This window comes from Aedes aegypti, chromosome 3, assembly GCF_002204515.2.
Source record: "Aedes aegypti strain LVP_AGWG chromosome 3, AaegL5.0 Primary Assembly, whole genome shotgun sequence".
Lineage (NCBI taxonomy): Eukaryota > Metazoa > Arthropoda > Insecta > Diptera > Culicidae > Aedes > Aedes aegypti.
This window is the reverse complement of record NC_035109.1, coordinates 69,511,127-69,532,548: the sequence shown is the minus strand read 5'-3', so window position 1 is coordinate 69,532,548 and position 21,422 is coordinate 69,511,127. Positions and strand designations below refer to the sequence as shown.

At 38.3% G+C, this 21,422-nt stretch overlaps 1 protein-coding gene across 1 annotated transcript in view; it reads right to left on the bottom strand.

Annotated features, from left to right (window-relative positions):
• Positions 1-21,422, bottom strand: part of LOC5567539 — a 92,777-nt gene that overhangs the window by 10,591 nt on the left and 60,764 nt on the right. The window contains exon 2 of the mRNA XM_001657484.2: positions 343-747. Within this exon, the coding sequence (XP_001657534.2) occupies positions 343-701 (359 nt within the window). The 5' untranslated portion in view covers positions 702-747. The remainder of the gene's footprint in view (positions 1-342; positions 748-21,422) is intronic.

Below are 21,422 nucleotides of genomic sequence, written 5' to 3'. Positions count from 1 at the left end.
ATATTTTTTTTTGTAAAATTAAACATTTAATGTTTATTTAGTTTCATTTAGTTTATTGATCTAATCCAAAATTGTTGCTGCAATTCCACCTAGAACAGTTTTCTCTAAAATCTACAGCTCTAGGGCTTTCATATAAAATAAAAATAAAAATTTACGCATATAAAACTCATTGACTTCTTCGAAATTCTTGAGTCAAAATGGTCGCATTATGTATGGAGAACAATTTATTCAACCACACCGAAAACGAAAATTTGATTCAAATCGAACATTATCAAGCATGATTTTTAATGATCTCGACTTATTATGGACGGAATTCGTCCTAAATTAACTACTAAATCTTACCCCATGTGACTGGCTGTCAGTTCCACCCTTAGCGTTATCACCGATCCCGGCCTGTACCGTCTAACGATCACTCCTTGGCCCCATTTGCCCCCGTACTCGTGCGGTCTCGGTTTCGGAGCATCATAGGCATCTCCGCACTCCCCGCACTTGCCTTCGTTCTTCTGCCACTGGCGGTTGAATCCGCCACAGTACAGCTCATGGTCATTATAGTTCGGGGGCGTTGAAAAGCCGTACCTCCAGGCCGATGCTCGACTCGGCGGTTCGATCAGCCTTCCGTGGCCGTTGCACAGGCTTACCCAGGTCACCAGCAGTAACGCCAGAGCAGCCCAAGCTCCCAGCGACCGTCGTCGCCCCGTCATCGTCGTCTACCGGTGGCCTGACAGGATGAGTCAAGTTTGCGCCGTTCTGCAATTAGACCATTTAGAAGAGAAAATACCACTATGAGTCATGGGCGATAACTTGAGAAGTGTTTAGCATTTGTTATCAAAAATTTGATTAAAAGTTGATCACGTTGTTTGAGTTTGCATTCACGAGGTCGTAAGATGCATAGATGTTGACGTTGATTAGGATCAGGTACCGTAAATTTGGGTGAAACTGATCACCGTGTCACACTATTTTATTACTTACTAATAGGCACAAATATCAATGTGACCTATAGTAAGTAAACGTTGTTTGTCTTACCAATTGTCGAATGGTGAATTGAATCAAATCATTTCAGTATTTAATCGATGAAAATTCCGTTACCCAATAGAAGAAGAATTCTATAGGAAAGTCTAATTTGTTGCTGCTGTTGCACAAAAGCTTATAGTATCCAGCACTGCCGCCTTTTCTAAATTACGTCTTACGTTAGATTATGCACGATTCTTGCATGCGATATGTCACCATACACCAGATCGCAACCAGCGACGTAACCATAGCATACTTTTCTATGCTCTTAGGAAGCAAGTCCCTGCTCCACGCATATCACATTCGCCATTTCACGCTTCTCCTTATGCAACGGCAACGGCAAGATCGCAATCTTCGATCATGCTATAAATGTTGTCGCGAGCATCTTCCCGGGCGTCAACTATGTGTAACAAGTATAACCATTGTTGCGCGCGTTGTTTGCGACTTGTTTGCTTTCTCCTACCCCGATATACATCGTCTATTATCGCCACCCGGTTTTAATGGGGTTGATTGTTATTTTATTAGATGCACTCGTAGCACCGGCTGTTTTTGACGGCGACGACGACGTACTGATTTTCAATGATTAAGCGATGTTCCAGAAGTGTTTGCATAAGCAAACGCTTGAATGGTATAAGCGGTTATAAGACTCTCTTTGCATGTCATGTTGTACACACCTATTTAGCAAGATTGGGTGGGTGCTTCAAAGGCGCCAAAATCGGCGCTGCTGGGCTGATTATGTAAAGGACCAAACATTGCATGGGCTGTTGAGTTGCTTATTACTCCATTTTCCGCTGGTAAGTACGCCCAAATGGCAACAAAATGCTTATTATCGAAGATTGATTGCCACCCGACCCAAGTTCATCAGATTTGGTTGGTAAACCCATAAATACACAGGATAATCTTATACTGCAAAAAGGGTTGGGTGACAAAATGTCGAAAGACAAAATGTCGAATGCCGAAATGTCGAATGCCAAAACGTCGAATGGACAAAACGTCAAAAGGCCAAAACGTCGGAGGGACAAAACGTCGAAAGACAGAATGTCGAATTGCGAAACGTCGAAACGTCGAAAGTATAAAACATCATAGGGACAAAACGCCGAAAAGAAAATAAATCCTTAAAACTGACAAAATGTTGACCTACGAAGAACATTGATAAAAATGTAACATGAGTTGCAAATGCTAAACAATGTGTTAAACAAGTAGAAGCATTAACCTAAGAATGCTAATGTCGCTGCTGTTCGTGTTACCAACATCTTACCTTTACTTTTTACTTACCAGTCAGGCTAAGGCCTGGGTGGCCTCTGCTGTACGTAGGAGACGTCTCCATTCGACTCGGTCCATGGCTGCCCATCGCCAGCCACGCATTCTGCGAAGGGTCCGCAGATCGTCCTCAACTTGATCGACCCATCTTGCTCGCTGCCGGGTTTTACCGGGTTGGTATCCGACATTCTGGTGACATGCCCGGCCCACCGCAGCCTCCCAATTTTTGCGAGGTGGACAATGGTTGGTTCTCCCAGCAGCTGGTGCAATTCACGGTTCATCCGCCTTCTCCACGTTCCGTCTTCCATCTGCACTCCGCCGTAGATGCTCCGCAACACCTTCCGTTCGAAAACACCAAGGGCGTGTTAATCCTCTGCACGTAGGGTCCATGTTTCGTGCCCATAGAGGAGTACCGGTCTAATCAGCGTCTTGTAGATGGTCAACTTCGTGCGATGGCGAACTTTGCTCGATCGGAGCGTTCTACGGAGTCCAAAGTAGGCACGATTTCCAGCAACGATGCGTCTCTGGATTTCTCTGCTGATAGCCCCTCGCTATCATGTACTTCGTCTTTGACACATTGATGTTCAGTCCGATTCGCCTAGCTTCAGCCCTTAGTCGGATGTACGTGTCCACCATCGTCTCAAAGTTGTGTGCAACAATATCAATGTCGTCGGCGAAACCAAGTAACTGAACGGACTTTCTGAAAATCGTGCCACTCGTGTCTATCCCCGCTCTTCTTATCACACCCTCTAAAGCAATGTTGAACAGTAAACACGAAAGGCCATCACCTTGCCGTAACCCTCTGCGAGATTCGAAGGGACTCGAGAGTGTCCCTGATACTCGGACTACGCACATCACTCGCTCCATCGTCGCCTTGATCAATCTTATCAGTTTGTCCGGGAAACCGTATTCGTGCATAATCTGCCATAGCTGTTCTCGATCGATTGTATCATAGGCCGATTTAAAATCGATGAATAAATGATGTGTGGGTACATTGTATTCGCGGCATTTCTGCAACACCTGGCGGATGGCGAATATCTGGTCCGTTGTTGCTCGTTCGCCCATAAATCCTGCCTGATATTGTTCAACGAATTCTCTAGCAATTGGCGATAGACGGCGGCATAGAATTTGGGAGAGTACCTTGTAGGCGGCGCTCAAAATTGTGATCGCACGATAATTGGCGCAATCCAACTTATCGCCCTTTTTGTAGATGGGACACACGACACCTTCCATCCACTCCTCCGGCAATACTTCCTCCTCCCAAATCTTGGAAATAACCCAGTGCAGCGCTCTTGCCAGTGCATCACCACCGTATTTTAGCAACTCGCTCGGAAGTTGGTCCACTCCAGCGGCTTTGTTGTTTTTCAACCGTCTAATCTCCGTTTCTACCTCTTGGAGATCTGGAGGCGGAAGTCTTTCGTCGTCCGCGCGTGCTCCCAAAGTTATTTCCGTGCCACCTCCGCTACTGGCCACATCACCATTAAGGTGCTCGTCGTAGTGCTGCCGCCACCTTTCGACCACCTCACGTTCGTTCGTGAGAAGATTTCCGTCACAGTCTCTGCACATGTCGGCTTGTGGCACAAAGCCTTTGCGCGAACGGTTAAGCTTCTCGTAGAACTTCCGTGTGTCTTTAGCGCGGAACAGCTCTTCCATCGCTTCGCGATCTCGTTCTTCTTGATGGCGCTTTTTTCTTCGAAAGATCGAGTTTTGTCTGTTCCGCGCCTGTTTATACCGTGCCTCGTTCGCTCTCGTGCGGTGTTGCAGCATTCTCGCCCATGCTGCATTCTTCTCATTCTTCAACTGCTCGCATTCGCCGTCGTCCCAGTCGTTTCTCTGATTCGGGGCCGCTGGACCTAGTGCTGCTGTTGCGGTACTACCTATGGCGGATCTTATGTGCCTCCAGCCATCTTCAAGAGTGGCGGCGCCAAGCTGCTCTTCCGTTGGTAGGGCCACTTCCAACTGCTGCGCGTATTCTTGGGCTACTTCTGAGTCCCGTAGCCGCTCGATGTTAAGCCGCGGCGTTTGGCTTCGACGCGAGTTGTTCACCGTCGAAAGTTTTGAGCGCATACATACAGCAACTAGATAGTGATCCGAATCTATATTCGCGGTATGTGCGAACATTGGTAATGTCAGAGAAGAATTTTCCGTCGATTAGAACGTGGTCGATTTGGTTCTCGGTTAGGTTATCGAGTGATCTCCAGGTGGTCTTATGGATATCTTTGCGGGGGAAGAAGGTGCTTCGGACTACCATACCACGAGAGGCTGCAAAGTTGACGCATCGTTGGCCGTTGTCGTTAGATACGGCATGCAGACTGTTCCGCCCGATCACCGGTCTGTACATCTCCTCTCGTCCTACCTGTGCGTTCATGTCGCCAACAACAAGTTTCACGTCACGCGGAGAGCATCCGTCATAAATCTGCTCCAGCTGCGCGTAAAACGTCTCTTTCTCGTCGTCGGGTCTCCCTTCATGTGGGCAGTGTACGTTGATGATGCTGTAGTTGAAGAAACGGCCTTTTATCCTCATCTTGCACATCCTTGCGTTGATCGGCTGCCACCCGATAACGCGTTGTCGCATCTTGCCCAACACTATGAAGCCAGTTCCTAGCTCATTTGTGGTGCCACAGCTTTGGTAGAAGGTAGCCGCTCGATGCCCGCTTTTCCACACCTTCTGTCCAGTCCAACAAAGTTCCTGCAGCGCTACGATATCGAAGTTACGGGGATGTAGTTCGTCATAGATTATCCTGTCGCAACCTGACTAGCAGTTCCATGTTCCAAGTTTCCAATCGTAATCGTTATTTCGTCGCGTGGGTCTTTGCCGATTGTTCCGGGTCGTATTATCTCCTATGTTATTCGCAATAAGGTTTTTTACGGGTGGCTTATTGGGCCTACGCCAACACTCCTGTCTCGCCGGAGCGCCATCGTGCCAGCTCTGTTTAACGTCCCAACTAACACTAGGACGATCGCGCTGATGGGGCTACCACCTTGGATTTAGCTGTGCGCGATTCAGCATTTCTTACTCATCCGCTGGATACCAGAACAGACGCTGTTTGAGCCGCACCTCCTGGTGAACAGACGCTCGAGACGTACCTCCTCAATCTAGCTGATGTCAGAAGGACAACAGTGCCCAGGCTGCACTACCAGCTAAGTACGCAATCCTTAGCTGGCGGTCTTTGTCATCGTTTGACCCGTGGAAGCGTGAGGTAGGAACTTGTGAGGACCAGAGCTGTGTTGAACGCTCCTTCCTAGTTGTCGACTCACCGTTTTGCAGCCCTAACATCTAGTTTGCCAACATCTAGTTTGCCACGAACTGACAGCCTGAGTACCGGGCATCAAAGTGTCAAATTAATTATAAAAACATAAACAACGACAAGGCATTGAACAAACAATGAAAAACCATAATTTAAGGTAAGAATAATTAAAATCAGTTTTGTGCTTGTCGGAAAAGACATTTTTCAATCTTCAGATAATGGCATAATCACTGGATTCTCTCACCAAAGTGCTATTTTTAAGAGGATGCAAAGGACGTGTTTTTAAATGAAACTATCAACTAACTCTAGTTGGAATCAAATGGTATCGTACTTAATTCGGTTTAAATTTACCTTTCAATTGATGCATGTATTGTGCTTACTATTTGGTACTATTGTTTATGTGATAAAACTATATAAATTCTCTACACAGGAAATCAATATTTAAAACTCATTTCGATAGTACATATTTGAAAATTGCTAGAGATTTTGATTTCTATATGGTCGGTGTTCAGACAGACAGGACTAGATGATATTTTGGTGTCCTAAAGATACGTTAGAGATTCAGACAGACAGGAATAGATGATATTTTGGTGTCCTAAAGATACGTTAGAGATTCCATCAATTTTGATTTTTTCGATGCTATTTTGATACTGATGTATCATCAAATAGGTAAGTCCCTTAATTACAACAAATAATGCAAGGGGCCCAGATAGCCGTAGCGGTAAACGCGCAGCTATTCAGCAAGACCAAGCTGAGGGTCGTGGGTTCGAATCCCACCGGTCGAGGATCTTTTCGGGTTGGAAATTTTCTCGACTTCCCAGGGCATAGATTATCTTCGTACCTGCCACACGATATACGCATGCAAAAATGGTCATTGGCACAGTAAGCTCTCAGTTAATAACTGTGGAACTGCTCATAAGAACACTAAGCTGAGAAGCAGGCTCTGTCCCAGTAGGAACGTAACGCCAGAAGAAGAAGAAGAAGAAGAAGAATGCAAGGAACTTGATATTTCGAATACTGTGCTGAAGCATATGACCAACCGATTAAATTTCCAGCTTCAAAGGATGTTTGGTTCTCCAGCTTTGTGCTCTTAAAAAAAATGTGGTTTGGCTTCGTTGCATCTTCACCTTAAGATAATCATAGAACGAAGCCACAACTTGAATCTTCAAGAGCACAAATCTTGAGAACCCAACAGCGCTCCGCGTTGCCACCAGCGAAAAAGCAATTTATTTGATTTTCAATGCGAATAATTGTCAGATTCTCCAAACCTATGCCCATAATTGAATGTGACCAGTGAAGGCGAAAGAAAAGTACTAGAGTTGAAGGAAGTTTTAGTGCCTGGTTGGGGAATGTTTGTTCAGAAAGAGTTGAAATAGGTTTGGAATTATAGGGAAAGAAAAGGATCACGATGTTTCAACGCAGGGATCTGCGGATTGCATTGCTAAAGGTTTTTTAACTTCATACGAACAATTCTCTTAGAAATCAATTGGCTAGTTATGTTGACAAGTACATGGAACATCCTCCCATATGCCCCTCCCCTTTTTTTCTACCAGCTAAAATTACGTATTTCTTTAAGTTATTTTTTTTTAACTTTAAGTAGATGAAAAACCGATTTTAGTACTATACCATTTAATTTCACTAGAGTTTGTATCCTTTGACATATACGCGTATTTCGACCTCAACCGTAAGGCCGTCTTCAGTGTCGTGTACTAGACTCAATCTTATGTATGTCTCTTCTACAGTTAATTTTCATAGAGGGTTTCTTTTGTGACAAATAAGCACTATATAAGAATTAACAATTATCCACTCAAGCTTATGATAAGGACGCTATTGAGATACTTTTTAAATGATCTAGGCCATCTAAACTATTCTAAAGTCATTAAGATCTACATGTTCTTCCGTAATATGTATTCTCTCTACGCACGTGATAGGCATTCACTGATACGCACAGAACCTTAACACAAATGTAAATATACATTTTATGAATAATTTATAGTAAAACCTTCATTAGTAGATGTTACATGACTCAATATCGATTCATGGAACTATACTAAAAAAAATCTCATGGTTTTTATAATGGCTCCACAAAACAAGGATATGTGTTCCATGAATTGATGGCCCTTTTGATATCTACTAATATAAGTTTCACTGTAATAACTAAAGCATTATTAGCTAAACATTTTAAGGTGTTCAGCTTGAACTTAAAGGTTCTCAATAGTATGTATCTGGGAGGGAGAAACCAATACAAAATTTCTCTACGTCACAGAGAGCCGAGATTTTGCTGTCCTGAACTGTCACTGTGAGCCCGGAGCTTACACAATGGACAAACATGGTAAAAGCGCGTAATTAGCCAAAGCATATTTTTGCATTTCATCAAAAGTAGCAAAAATTGAATTAGAATCAATTCATGCACAGAAGCAAAAGCAAAAGCAAAAGCAAACCCCCTTTCCCTATCAGCATACGACCAGAGTTCCCACCGGAGTTGGTTACCCGATCTTCCCTAAGGTTACTCGTACCCTGGCCGGTACCGCGAGGAGGTAGGGATAAAAGTTGCTGGGCAAGAGGCTAATGACCACACAAAGGGGTCTATTTTATTCCTGCAGGTACACGAGGTACCAATGGTATGCCATGCCCAGCCATTTACCAAAAAAAAAACAGAAGCTGAGATATAGAGTGTCAAATTTGAGCATTTTGTATGGAAAAATAGCATTTGATTACCGTAGAATGGCGCGAAGTTGATCACTTTTGTGCGATTCTGTTCTATAATTCATAGTAGGATGCATGTATTATCATCCAAATATTTTCAAAACCAGTAGGGTAGGTGTACCAATTATGGATGCAATATGTCAACGGGATGGATAAAAATCATGTTTTAACCGCGTTTCTAAAACGTAAGCATGACTTGTTGGTGTGTATTACTAGTTTGAAGCCTTGCGAAACAGTTTAAGTACTAAATTGACTTTAATTAACCGCGTTTCTAAAACGTAAGCATGACTTGTTGGTGTTTATTACTAGTTTGAAGCCTTGCGAAACAGTTTAAGTACTAAATTGACTTTTAGCTTCTAAAAATTGTTTTAAAAAAACTTTGTCTTTGTACCAATTATGGCAATAGTGTTCCTAGAATTCGACATAAAACTGTACCAATTATGGACTATCGAATATTTGCACGAAATGAACTCAAACGCCACCCAGAGCGAATGATAATGCAACGCAAATATGTAATGAAGTGATTGCTCATATTTTTTTTTAATTGTGTTAAATATATGTTAAATCAATTTATCGCAATAGGTTCATGTGAGCAATTTAATTTTTGAAAAGGAGTCTGATTTTAACGAAAAAATAGGGAAAATTCAAAAATCGAGTGTCGTTGAAAACCCCTCTCTACCATGAAATTATCATCTTCCGCTTGCGAACGTTTTCGAACGTGTGATTGAAAAATCTTAGTAATTGAGTTCAAAACATGAAGAGAATGCCTTACCAAACCGACCCGTCGCGGAAGTCACCCGTAAAATAGCTTTACTTCTTTTATTTCACTGATCGAAAAATGTAAACAAACCGCCTCCAGAGTATCGCCACAATTGGGCTCTCATACACTCTTTGTACCAGTTATCGACATAGTGGAAACAATACGATTTCCAACTTAAAACAGTAGATTTGATTGCTCACCAGCTAAAACTATTCATTTGTTTTCACTAGGCAACATACGTTTATCGGCTGAAGCAGGATGATAACATACATGTCGTAACGTGTGTTCTTTAGCAAACTGCTAAGAAGGTGACATATGTGTGAGGCAAAATTTTCAAATGTTCATTTTTCGAAGCTTATTACACGAATGATCTCATCAAGGTTTAGTTACCATCATATACAAATAGGTTTATCATTCCTGTGAATATTAGCCGTTATATTCTAGTGAAACAATAAGAAAAATCTCATTTTGTTCCAACTATTGCCATAATTGGTACTTCTACTCTACTGGTTGAATGTTTATCGAATTATACAAACGTAATGTTGATGAAATATTATCATAATAATAAAAATATTTTTAGAAATCAAAACGTGAATTTCTAAACGTTATCTAAAATAAAGAGGCATGCTTTTCACTAGATTTGGGGTCACTGAATCTGAATCAAGCCCCAAAAATCTTACAACTTGTTGATAAATCGGTTAATTTTAAAGTTGAATGTTGTGAATTACATAATACACCAAATTAAACGCCTAAAGGTACGCGATTTCCCTTTAAACTGGCACATCGCTCCTTATAAGAACATGCTTTTTGTCTGAAAACGAAGATTTATCCCCAATGCAAATTCAAAATTAAGTTCACAGAATATATCTGGAATGTATGGAACTGTTTATTCAAATGATGTCTTTATACATCCTTGGCTATAGTCGATTGTTTGGAGAAGAACCCTTCAACAGTTCACCAAACATTTCATGAAACATTTGTTTTTTCCATGGCATAATTATGTATATTGAAGGCATTAGAACTCTGAGGTCAAAATCGGAATGGATTATTATGAATAGTTATAGGTTTATCATCTCAGTCGAAACCATTTATGATAAGTAAATTCATGAAAAGACACGTATTTTTGATTGCTATTAAAACGAGTGTTCATAAAGGAGCTATCATGTACTTGTTAGCACAACTAATTGTATTTAAATAAAATTGTACCTAAACATGTTATGAACTAAAGAAGTTATAGCATTTTTAGAAAAATGAGGTCATGCTGAGTATTAACGGGTTAACTTTCGTTCAACCCATCAAGTGTGTTCACGATCAGGTACTAAATGATACGTTCAAATACGACAGCGAAATTACAACTGCATCTGCATCTATCGAGCAAGAAGACCGAAAGTGAGATTGATCACCAGGGAATCGGTTTGACCTGATTCCCAGCCAGTGCCGTACTTCGACAACCTGTACCAGTATCAACTCTGATGCAGTATTGTGCACCACCGGCTTCAAATCCAACCGGCCAGGGTCGATTGTGTAGCAATGTCAGAAAATGGTTGGTCTTGATTTTCTTTCTTTCCGAAGTTAAACGATCGTGGCGACTAAAAACACAATGACTGTGTTGTTTTTTGCCTGCCTAGTTCGCTGCATGGCTGGTTGATTGATGGGTATTAAAGATTAATAAATTTATTTACTGTGGCCAGACTATGCTGCACCAACGTTTGGCTTGAACTTGGTTTTATGACCACCATAACAGGTGTGAGAACCGCTTTTGGGTTATTGATGGCCATCCGCTGTGGTGGATAGTAAACGTTTACATATCTCTATAGATCGCACATTCAAATTGTAATTCTAGACATATTTCACTAGCCGCATCATTTTAGCACTGTTTCGCATAAAACAATATTGCCAGCGAGCACGTGCCTCCCAATTTGTTCATTATTAATCAGGCTACAGTTGAATTGGTTTGGCAATACCGCCATTGGTCTAGAGGCCGAAGGGTGCAATCATGTGCGAAGGTACTTACAACAATACTAGATGGGTGCGCAAAACAGCAGTGTCATAAGCCAAAGTCTATACAGAGAGGCCAACATAGAGGCATACTCAACCCTCCGGCAAGCCTTGATCGATTGTTGTGTGACGATTTTTGAATGTCAGCATTTGTGCTGCATGCATTTATGATTTCATACAATCATAAATTAAACACAAAGTGGAAATTGTAGTCTGATTAAAAGCATATACACACTTCCATACTTTGTACTTCAGAAAGTCAAAAAACAGTATTTTTAAAGAAGAGCTTGATCTTTTCCACAGAAATTCTCAAAAGCGCTGTCTATTAATTATGTGGGACAATTTGACGATTTTTTAAGGAAATAAAAATAATTTGCATGACGTGTAAGAAATTCTACATAATTCACGAATGGTCCACAACAATATTTTGGCCGATTATGAAAGTAAGAATCCATGTAAAGAAACCTCGATAACGTAATATTGATTTTGTGTAATTTAGGTTCAAACTTTCACATGTACGTTTTGGCAAACCGAAAAACGTTTAAATTGCCCGAGCCAAGAAAAAAAAAGTCGAATGAAATTCAATAGGTGTCAGAAAATGCAGTAGAAAGTAGTTTAAGCATTTTCAGTTTATTTTAATTCAGTTAAGCCGGAATGAAACTAAATAATTGCTCCGTTGAATCAATTTAGCGAAACGTGATTTGTGGAGTTTCTATGATACCGTAATCCGTGGGCAAATTGATCACTTTTTCACAACTTTCACAAGTTGTCATGTTTTTCTTTGGAATTCAAAAATTGTCAAATTTATTTCGTTAAAAGCAGAACTTCATTGATCTCTACCAGTTTATGTAATCGATTTTATATTAAATAAAATTTAACATTTCATAAAATTAATTTTAATATCAAAAATTGAAAATGACACATTGGGCGAAATTGATCACTATATAATAAAGCATAATTAAGAATGTAAAATTTCCCTATCTACTAAATTTGGGTCTCCTGAATTTGAAAATGTTGTCAAAATTCTAAACTCGTGTAGATCATCATTTTATTGCAAAATTAAACTTTGTAAATCTGCATAATACGCCTAAATGTATGCAATTTTCCTTTAAATAAGCACGTTATTCAACAATAAACGGTTTTATGAGCAAAAAGCTATTCTTGTAATGCCGTACGATTTCAAAAATAAGTTCAGCAATTCACACTGAAGCTTACACAACATTAGAAACTGCCAAAGTTTACATGCAGGCTTAGCACCAGCGGATTGTTTAATACCGATATAGAGGGATTCCACGGAGGCATGCAAGTCGATTCTGATCGACCATTTCAAAAATATCTGAAATTTTGCACAGTTTTTCAGTTCCATCTAAATCGTCATTTTCCGATATCAAATCTTCAAGTTGAGTCACGACTAACTTTTCAAAAGGGTGTATGTGAAAATGGTTCAAAAATATTCAAAAAGCTGCACAGCAAAAACGGTTCGTTCGATTGTTAGACAACTAAAAAAACAAAGTTAGACAACTAAATAAAGATTCCAAAAAAAATACACACAGTAAAAAAAATTTTTTTGCATTGAAAAACATCATTTTTGTCACAAAAACTCAAATATCTCAAAACACTATCGGAATACCAACGTAATTTTTTGAGGGAAAACGGTCCATTATATTAGCTATCTATAATAAAAATTTGGTGATGGTAAGCCAATCAACAAAAAAGTTATGACATTTGAAATATTTCACAAATTTGACACTTAGTGAAAACAATTTTTTTTTTCATTGTTATTTTTTTTAGGACCGCAGTTTGTTGCTGATTTTTTTGTTAAGGGTACCACATGAGGTTAACAAGTTGTTTTCATGATATTTTATTTAATTATTCATAACTATTATAGCATCTATTAGAAAGTTAGACGCGATCCAGTGTTGTGATCTAAAGTCTTGATAGTGTCATATTTTTATTGTACGTAACTGAAGAAAAATTCTCTCAATAGTGTTGAAACCTTTTGATAAAAGAAACCTATAAGAAATCTAATATTGAAGACAAAAGCTACAAAAAAAGTTTTCTATACAGATATACGACTAGTTTACCTGCAAAAAGTTTACCTCGTAGAGAACAAGGCGGGTCTATACCCAGGTGATCTAGTATGCGTAAAGCAGGTCGGTTTTCTCGGCGTTGGTTTTCTCCACAAAGTTAAAATCTGATTACACCTGGGTATAGACCCGCCTTGGTAGAGAATAGACTTTGTTAATCATATTTGGGAGAAAGCGAGTAACTTCAACAACATCAAAAACATGATAGGTACATACCATGAACATACTCACGAAAAAGCTAAAAATATACTACCACTATGGTTATACAAGATTTAATTGTAAAATTTTTCTTCAGTCAAGCAAACGACACCAAACTAGTCAGTAAAAACTTAAAAGTGATTTTGTTTATTAAAATCTAACGAGCAACATGAGTAGTCGCTTTCTCAACCGTTGCAGGCCGTTTGCAGAAAAAAAGTGTTCGAAAGAGCTACGAAATCTCACCGAAAGCACCATAGATAAACTGAAAGCGGCTGGTTATGCTCCAATGTCTACATTGAATACAAATTTACGCATTTGTACGTCCTGCCGTTTAAACGTTGACAAACGGGCAATCTGTACATCATCGGTGGATCAGGTTGCAGGAAGTTCGAAAACAACAACAACTGAGGAATTACTAGATGCACCGACAACAACTGAGGAGTTACCAGAAGTACCAAGTGCAGATAGTCTTGCCACGGTACCATCAGCGACATCTGTTTCAACAAATCAATCAGAAGATGAGTGCATCCAGAAGGTCAACATCGAACGCTTCAACGAAGGGATAGCTGGAATAAAAGTGACTCCGATTAAATGGACGAAGATGGGTTACGTCAATTATCCCGAGAAAAAATACCGTGAAATCAACGAAGCTGTACGAAGAAACCTCTTCAAATTAGGACCTGAGGATGTGAAAAATACAGACTACGATGAGGTAATTATGAATAGGAAGGAAAGGTTCTCGAATCTAGCCACGACAAGGAAAGAAAAATTATTGATTTTGTCGATGCTGCCAAGCTCGTGGTCTATTCAAGACGCCATTGATGAGTTCAAAACCAATAGAAATACAGCAAAAGAGGCAAAACAATTCAAAAATAACTGTCTTGCAACCAAAAATGCTAGATCGAGTACTTCATTAACAGATGAGACAAAAGAAAAAATAATTCAATATTTTGAAGACGATGAAGTAAGTAGAGCTAAAGATTATGTATCTGTAAAAAAAGATGGAAAGCGTCAAGCAATCCAAAAACGATTAATGATGACTACTTTGAAAGAAGCGTATACACGCTTCAAGGAAATTAACGAAAATATTAAGGTAGGTTTTTCCTCATTTGCAAGCCTTCGTCCAAGGCAATGCAAGCTTCTATCCAATTCAGGAACACATAATGTTTGTGTGTGCACAACACACGAAAATATTACCCTAATCTTACATAGTTTGAAAAGAATCAATTTATCAAAGGATATTAAAATGTTAACTGGTAGTCTTTTGTGTGAAAATACAACATCAAATTGCTATCTACGATCTTGTTCGGATTGTCCAGATTCTTCATCATTGGAAAATACTTTATTCGCTGAGTTTGAAGAAAATTATATTGATCAGTTATCATTTGAGCAATGGGTGACCACGGATAGGTGTGACCTAGAAACTATTGTAAAACCTGTAGATGAGTTTGTGTCATTTTTTTGCTTGAAATTAGAAAGTTTAATTCCTCACGACTTTATTAAAACAGAGCACTTTTTAAAAAATACGAAAAATACATTACAAGATGGTGAATTTTTAGTCATTTGTGATTTTTCTGAAAACTATAGCTTTGTATTGCAAGATGAAGTGCAGTCCCATCACTGGAACGTACAACAAGCTACAATTCATCCATTCGTTATTTTTTTCAATGGAAGTACGCAAATTGAACATTTTAGTTTTATTGTAATTTCCGAAGATTTAAGACACGACTCAGTATCTGTAAATTTGTTCATTGCCAAAATGATTAACTTTTTACGCGTTGATAAGGATAAAGAAATCAGAAAGATATATTTCATGTCTGATAGAGCAGCATCGCAGTACAAAAACCGTAAGAATTTTTCGAGCCTATGTCAATTTAAATCAAAGTACGGAATTGATGCAGAATGGCATTTCTTTGCTACGTCACATGGCAAAGGTCCTTGTGATGCTATTGGAGGAACCATAAAGCGCATGGCCACAAGAGCAAGTTTAGCCAAAGAACGTGAGCATCCAATTAAAACTGCAAAAGAACTATTTGATTGGGCGAATCGCAGAAAAGAAGAAGATTTAACAAAATTATCATTTTGTTTTACTACTACTGAAGAGTACGAATTAACGGCATCAGAGCTCAGCGAGCAATATAATAACGCGAAAACGATCCAAGGAACCCAAAAATTTCACTGTTTCATTCCATTGTCAGAAAATAAAATTAAAGCAAAACTATACTCGAACTGTACTGATAATGATGCAAAAGTGTTCGATATTGTAAAAAATTTGAATAACAATAAATAAATAAATAAGTAATAATAAAATGTTTTCATGATCTCATAACGCATACCCAAATCCAAAACTTTTAAAGTTTATATATAACATTTAGAAACTCATCGATCATACTCTAAAAAAAAATATCCTGGTAAAAAAAAAATTATTTTCGTGTAATCTGTTAATTCATTTTAATTTATACATATATACATATACATAATATTTATACATATAATATACATAATACTAATGAATACATGAAAACGACTTGTTTAATTCACGCAAGGCCCTTAACAATAAAATCAGCAACAAACTGCGGTTCCCGTAATAATTTACACCGAAAAAAAAATTTTTTTTTCTACTAAATGTGAAAATTGTGACATGTTTGAAATGTCATAACTTTTTTGTTTATTAGTTTACCATCACCAAATTTTTATGGTAGATAGGTAATATAATGGACCGTTTTCCCTCAAAAAATTACGTTGGTATTCCGATAGGGTTTTGAGATATTTGAGTTTTTGTGTCAAAAATTATGTTTTTTAATGCAAAAAAAATTTTTTTTTTACTGTGTTTTTTTTGGTATCTTTATTTAGTTGTCTAACTTTGTTTCTTTAGTTGTCTAACAATCGAACGAACCGTTTTTGCTGTGCAGCTTTTTGAATATTTTTGAACCATTTTCACATACACCCTTTTGAAAAGTTAGTCGTGACTCAACTTGAAGATTTGATATCGGAAAATGACGATTTAGATGGAACTGGAAAACTGTGCAAAGTTTCAGCTCAATAGAAAAAAATGAATTAAAAAATTTACCAAATTTTTGTGCTGTTGCTTGGAATCACTCTATATCCAAAAGTATTGCTAACACCCTCAAAAACTGTGAATATTTCTATGCAAATCTGACCTTAATAAAAATGAAACAGTTTGAAATCATCATTAGACATCTATAAACTAGAAACATGGAATGTCTGTGATGGCAACGAAATATTAAGCATCCTCGAAAGGAAATGCTATTTGGTAGCGACCTGATCAAATCCACCCCAGCGATCAATTTGCCCCCGGATTACGGTACCTACTTTATACCCAGACAAGGTAAATTCCATTGCAAAAAGATCCTGGACTTACCGAGTATCGAACCCAGGCACCTTCAGTATGGCTTTACTTTGTAGTCGAAGACGTTATCACTAAGCTAAAGAAAATCTCAAGAAGGCTAAGGTAGGATAACAACTATTACAATTACATGTACAAAATTTCTATAAAATTGAAAATAGTTGGTTTAAAAATTGCACTTTTTTTTCGCGTTTTAGGTTGGAAATGCTCCATGTGTATTTTCCAAAAAGTTTCCTAAAATGTTTATAAAATAATATATCAGTTTTTAAAATAATTGTACAGTTAGCACACCAAACAAGGTAATTGTTTGCATACTGTTGGATTTTGTGTGCATAAATATAACTGAAACTAACAACGAATTTACTAGTTGTTTTCTGATATTTGTGCTTCATAGCGGAATATGGTGGTAAATTACCAAATGTAAAAAGTACATAGACATTTTATTGCCGACAAATTATAACTTTTGACAGCAATCGCAATATTAGAATTAGTTCAAATGGGGCTTCAGGAGTTCCTTCAGAAAAAGTGATTCATGAGAAAAATCCTCTTGAAATAACTCCAGTGACTATTCCTGAAATGTTTCCAGCAATTCTTTCCAAGATTCCTCCAAAGAATCCTCCAAGATAATCTCTACTGTAAAATCTACAGCGATTCCTTCAAAGATTCCATTAGGACTTTTGTTAGAGATTACTTCAGAAAGAACTTTTGTTCGCCATGAGACATTTTAGACCTGTTCTGATTGAACACCAGAAATACTTTCAGCAATATTCATCCAGAGATTGACAAGGTATTCATCCAAGGGTTTCTGCAAGAAAATTTCTACTGTGATTCCCTTATAGATTTTGCAAGGATTTCCTGCAGAAATGTCTCCAGTGATTTTTTCATAGAATCCTCCAGTTAATCTTTAGTTTACTGTAATTCTTCCACAAAAAGGAATTTTTCTAGCACTATTTCAAGCAAATTTTCGGCTATTCCTTCGGAGATTCATCTAAAACATCTTCCAGAGATTTCTCCTATGATTCCTCCAAGAAATCTCTACAAAGATTCTTGCAGATATATCTTTAAGGTATTCTGTAGGAATTCTATTTCTCTAGTGATTTCTCCAGAATTTGCTTCGAGAATTTCTCCTCGCATACTTTCAAGATAACCCCATGTAGTCCTCTCGAAATTTGTCCAGGAATTATTCCGGAGATTTCTTCCAGGATTCCTCCATGGATCGCTCAAAGGATTACTCCAGGGATTCCATCAAAAATTCCTCCAAGTGTTCTACAACTCTCAAAATTTTCAAAAAAATCAAGGATTTTTCCAGATAATCCTAGAGGGATCTACACGGATACGTTCTGCTCCTCCAAAAAATCCTCCAGAGACTCTTCCAAAAGTTCCTCTTGAAATTACTCCAAAGTTTTTCCAATGAATTCCTGCAGGAATTTAATCAGAAATCATCCTAAGAATTTCTTCAAGCATTACAAAAGGAAAATCTCTACAAAAATTCATTCAGTTAAACCTCCAGAGATTCCTGTAGGAATCAATAATTAACTTATGTTTTAGGTTATGGCTTTCAGTCTATTATGCTCAAAAACGGATGAAAATACTGAAAGCCATAATCTAGATCATAGTCATCACAGTCGTATCCCCGAGAAAGTAATTGACTTAGATAATCCTTCAGAGCTTCCTAAAGGAGTTTCTCCCGAGACTCCTCCAGAAATTTCTCGGGGAAAATTTTAGAGATTCCTGCATAGATTTCTCCATCTTTTTCTTCAGGAATTTTTCCAAGGATTGCTCCAAAAATCTACATAGTTTCCAGGGATGAGCTGGTAGATAAACGACTGTATATTTTAATAAGATACGCTAAAATATAAAAATGTCGTTGATAAAAGTAGCGTAAAGCATATTTGATGTTCCAGGGATTACAGAAGGGAGTTCCAGGAATTTATGCAGAGATTTCCTCTGGGATCCCACCAAAGGCTCCTGCAAAAATTTCTCTAAGGATTCTTCCTGGAATTTAACCGGGAATTCCCAAGGATTACTTTAAATTTTCTTCTAGAGATCTCTGCGGGAATTTCTAGAAGAACTCTTAGAGGAATCCCTGGACGATTTTTTGAAGGCCCAGAACCACTGGAGAAATTTCAAGGGAAATTTCTGGAGGTTCACCTGGAAAAATCCTTACAATAATTAACCCTCAAAATTCAGGGACGATACCTGTGTGCTTCAAATGGCTCGTTCTCAGAAACTAGCCAAATAGACATATTCTAGCCGTCCAGGGGTTGCAGAACAGGATCTGAAAGTCCTGGAAAATTTGCAAGGGACGAACGATTCTCCTGTAGCTATACAAGCATGGTATGTGACACATACATATTATTTGATTATCGGGCTGATCTAAAATTAAATGGCAACATTGGCCACCTACTGGCCTATTGCGGGGATGTGCTTCCATCAGGAAAATAGTCTTTTTAGTATAATTTTGAAACCTACCTTGAGACACAGAAAATTTCGAGGTTCTGCAATATAAGTTCAATTAAAGACATTTCAATGATGAAATGATGAAATGATGGGAGAAATCCTGAAGGAAACTCTTGAGAAATACCTATAGGAATTCATTAAGTTATTTCTTGTAGATGATCTAGATGAATTTATGGTGGAATCTCTTGAAGAATTTCTGATAAAATTCCTGGAGCGATCCCTGAATCAAATATCAGGAATAATTCCTAGAGGAATATTGAGAGGATTACCTGAGGAATTTCTGGAAAAATTACTGGAGAAATAGCTGAAGTAATTCTTGAAAAAATTGTCGTAGTGTAACCTGGAGAAAGCCTTAAAGACATCTCTGCAAAAATGGGCAATTTTCCTGGAGGAATCCTTAGAGAAGACTCTGGAAGAATTTTTGGTGGGATATCAGGGGCAATCGCTTGAAAAATCTTTGGAGAAATCTCTGGAAGAGGCCTTTGAAGTAATCTCTGCAATAATTCCTGAGAGGTTCGCTGAGGAATCCTTGGAGAAATTCCTGTAGAAATCCCAGTGAAGATTCTACTGTAGGAATGTACATTTCTCAATATGTACAGTTTATTCAAAGCCAGGTTCCAGGTGTCTTTGTGCCCTTTTGCCCAGTATGGCCATACTTACATAAAATGTCCAGGGTACCAATTTAGGGTTCCATATTTTTCATAAAGAGCTTAAAGGACGAAATTTGGTGCAAAAATTGATTTTTAAGAGCGTTTCAAATTCATGGGTCATTTTTTACCCTTAATGCATAATATGTTACTTTTTTGTAGCGTCGCTCCTAAGGTCGCTGGAAGCTTCTCAAGTTAAGGAAAGTCTGAAAAATTCAGATTTCAATCTCTTTTCTCTACAAAGTTACAGCTCCTTTACCGTGCTGACTGGCCAAGAATGATTCCAATGCACAAGGAAGGTTAAATATGTTACAGTTATATATCAAAATTAAGATTATGAAACGTAATAAAATTGTGATACTTGGAAAATTAAGCCCTCTCGAACCATATAAAACCAATTTAAATTTATCCATCACTAAACAACCCAATAGCGGACCTATGGGAGTTCTGTCTTTACGAGCATAAGGGAAGGTAGTCACATATGAAACAATAACAGTGTATATTGAATTCCTATGTTTGTTAAAAGTCCAGGATATATATATATATATATATATATATATATATATATATAGGTTGTTGCATAGATTACTATTGTTCAGAAATGATGAATAGAAAAAAAATACTTCCTTAAGCAATGAACTCCTTTGCACCAAAACCAGTACCAATGCACTGCAGAAAAAAAAACTGCAAAACACATCCCATGATGATCATAATGAAATTGGCTTCATCAGCCAAGTACGATGAAATCCATCTGCAGCGTTCCACTTGAATGCCACCTCCTCCTCCCCCATAAGAAGCATGTTTTGCGTTCAAACCACAACAATTGCTAGTTTGAGTTTTTCCCTGCTGTGTAGTGAATAGTTTTGTTTTTTTGCCATTCAAGCTCAAAAGCCATGGAACTACGCGGGATGGGAAGTTGTGGTTTCTGAACGCTGTTCTTTCTCTCTACTGAACAACTAGCAATGCAAAATCGTGAGTGACTCAACCTCAACGTAGAAAGGTTACCGCGAAGAGCTCATCCGTATCACGGCGAGCGGAAATGGTAATTTGATTAAGGTTTTGTGTTTTTCGAACAGCCAAATTGAATGTTATTGATCGTCTAATGACACATTTGTTGAAGGTCTCATCAATGCCTAAATCCATTCGGTACTGAGGCATCCATATGAGTAATTCGTGAATCAATAGTACCCCGCTTAATGTAACTAATTTGAATCTTCTCGCGCAACTGACTAGACCTCAACGCTCCATGTTGAGGAATATGTACCGTAAGGTGGGGTAACATTGATGTTGTTTTGGAAGACAATTTGGTAATATCTGCATTTTGTCTTAAAGATTTTTGTTTAAAATTTTTAATACATTTTTTATACACCGTTTTGATTCATGTTACGGACAGTCTCAAATTTCGAACACTCTACTTTGTATGGGAAAAATTTCACACCGTTCAAAAGTTCTCATTGTCGGGGCTCGTCGTAATAAACATTTTCCATAGCCTCCAAAGTTGACCATTCAAATGTCTCCAAAGTTGAACATTCAAATGTTTTGTCCAATACTGTATATTATTATGAACTGTATTCATAATTCCATCTCATGCTTCATGATTTCATGACCGAAATTGCCACTTTTCATATTAATAATAGGAGACAAAATGACAGAAACCTAAAACAAGGTAAGTGCTTATGTTTC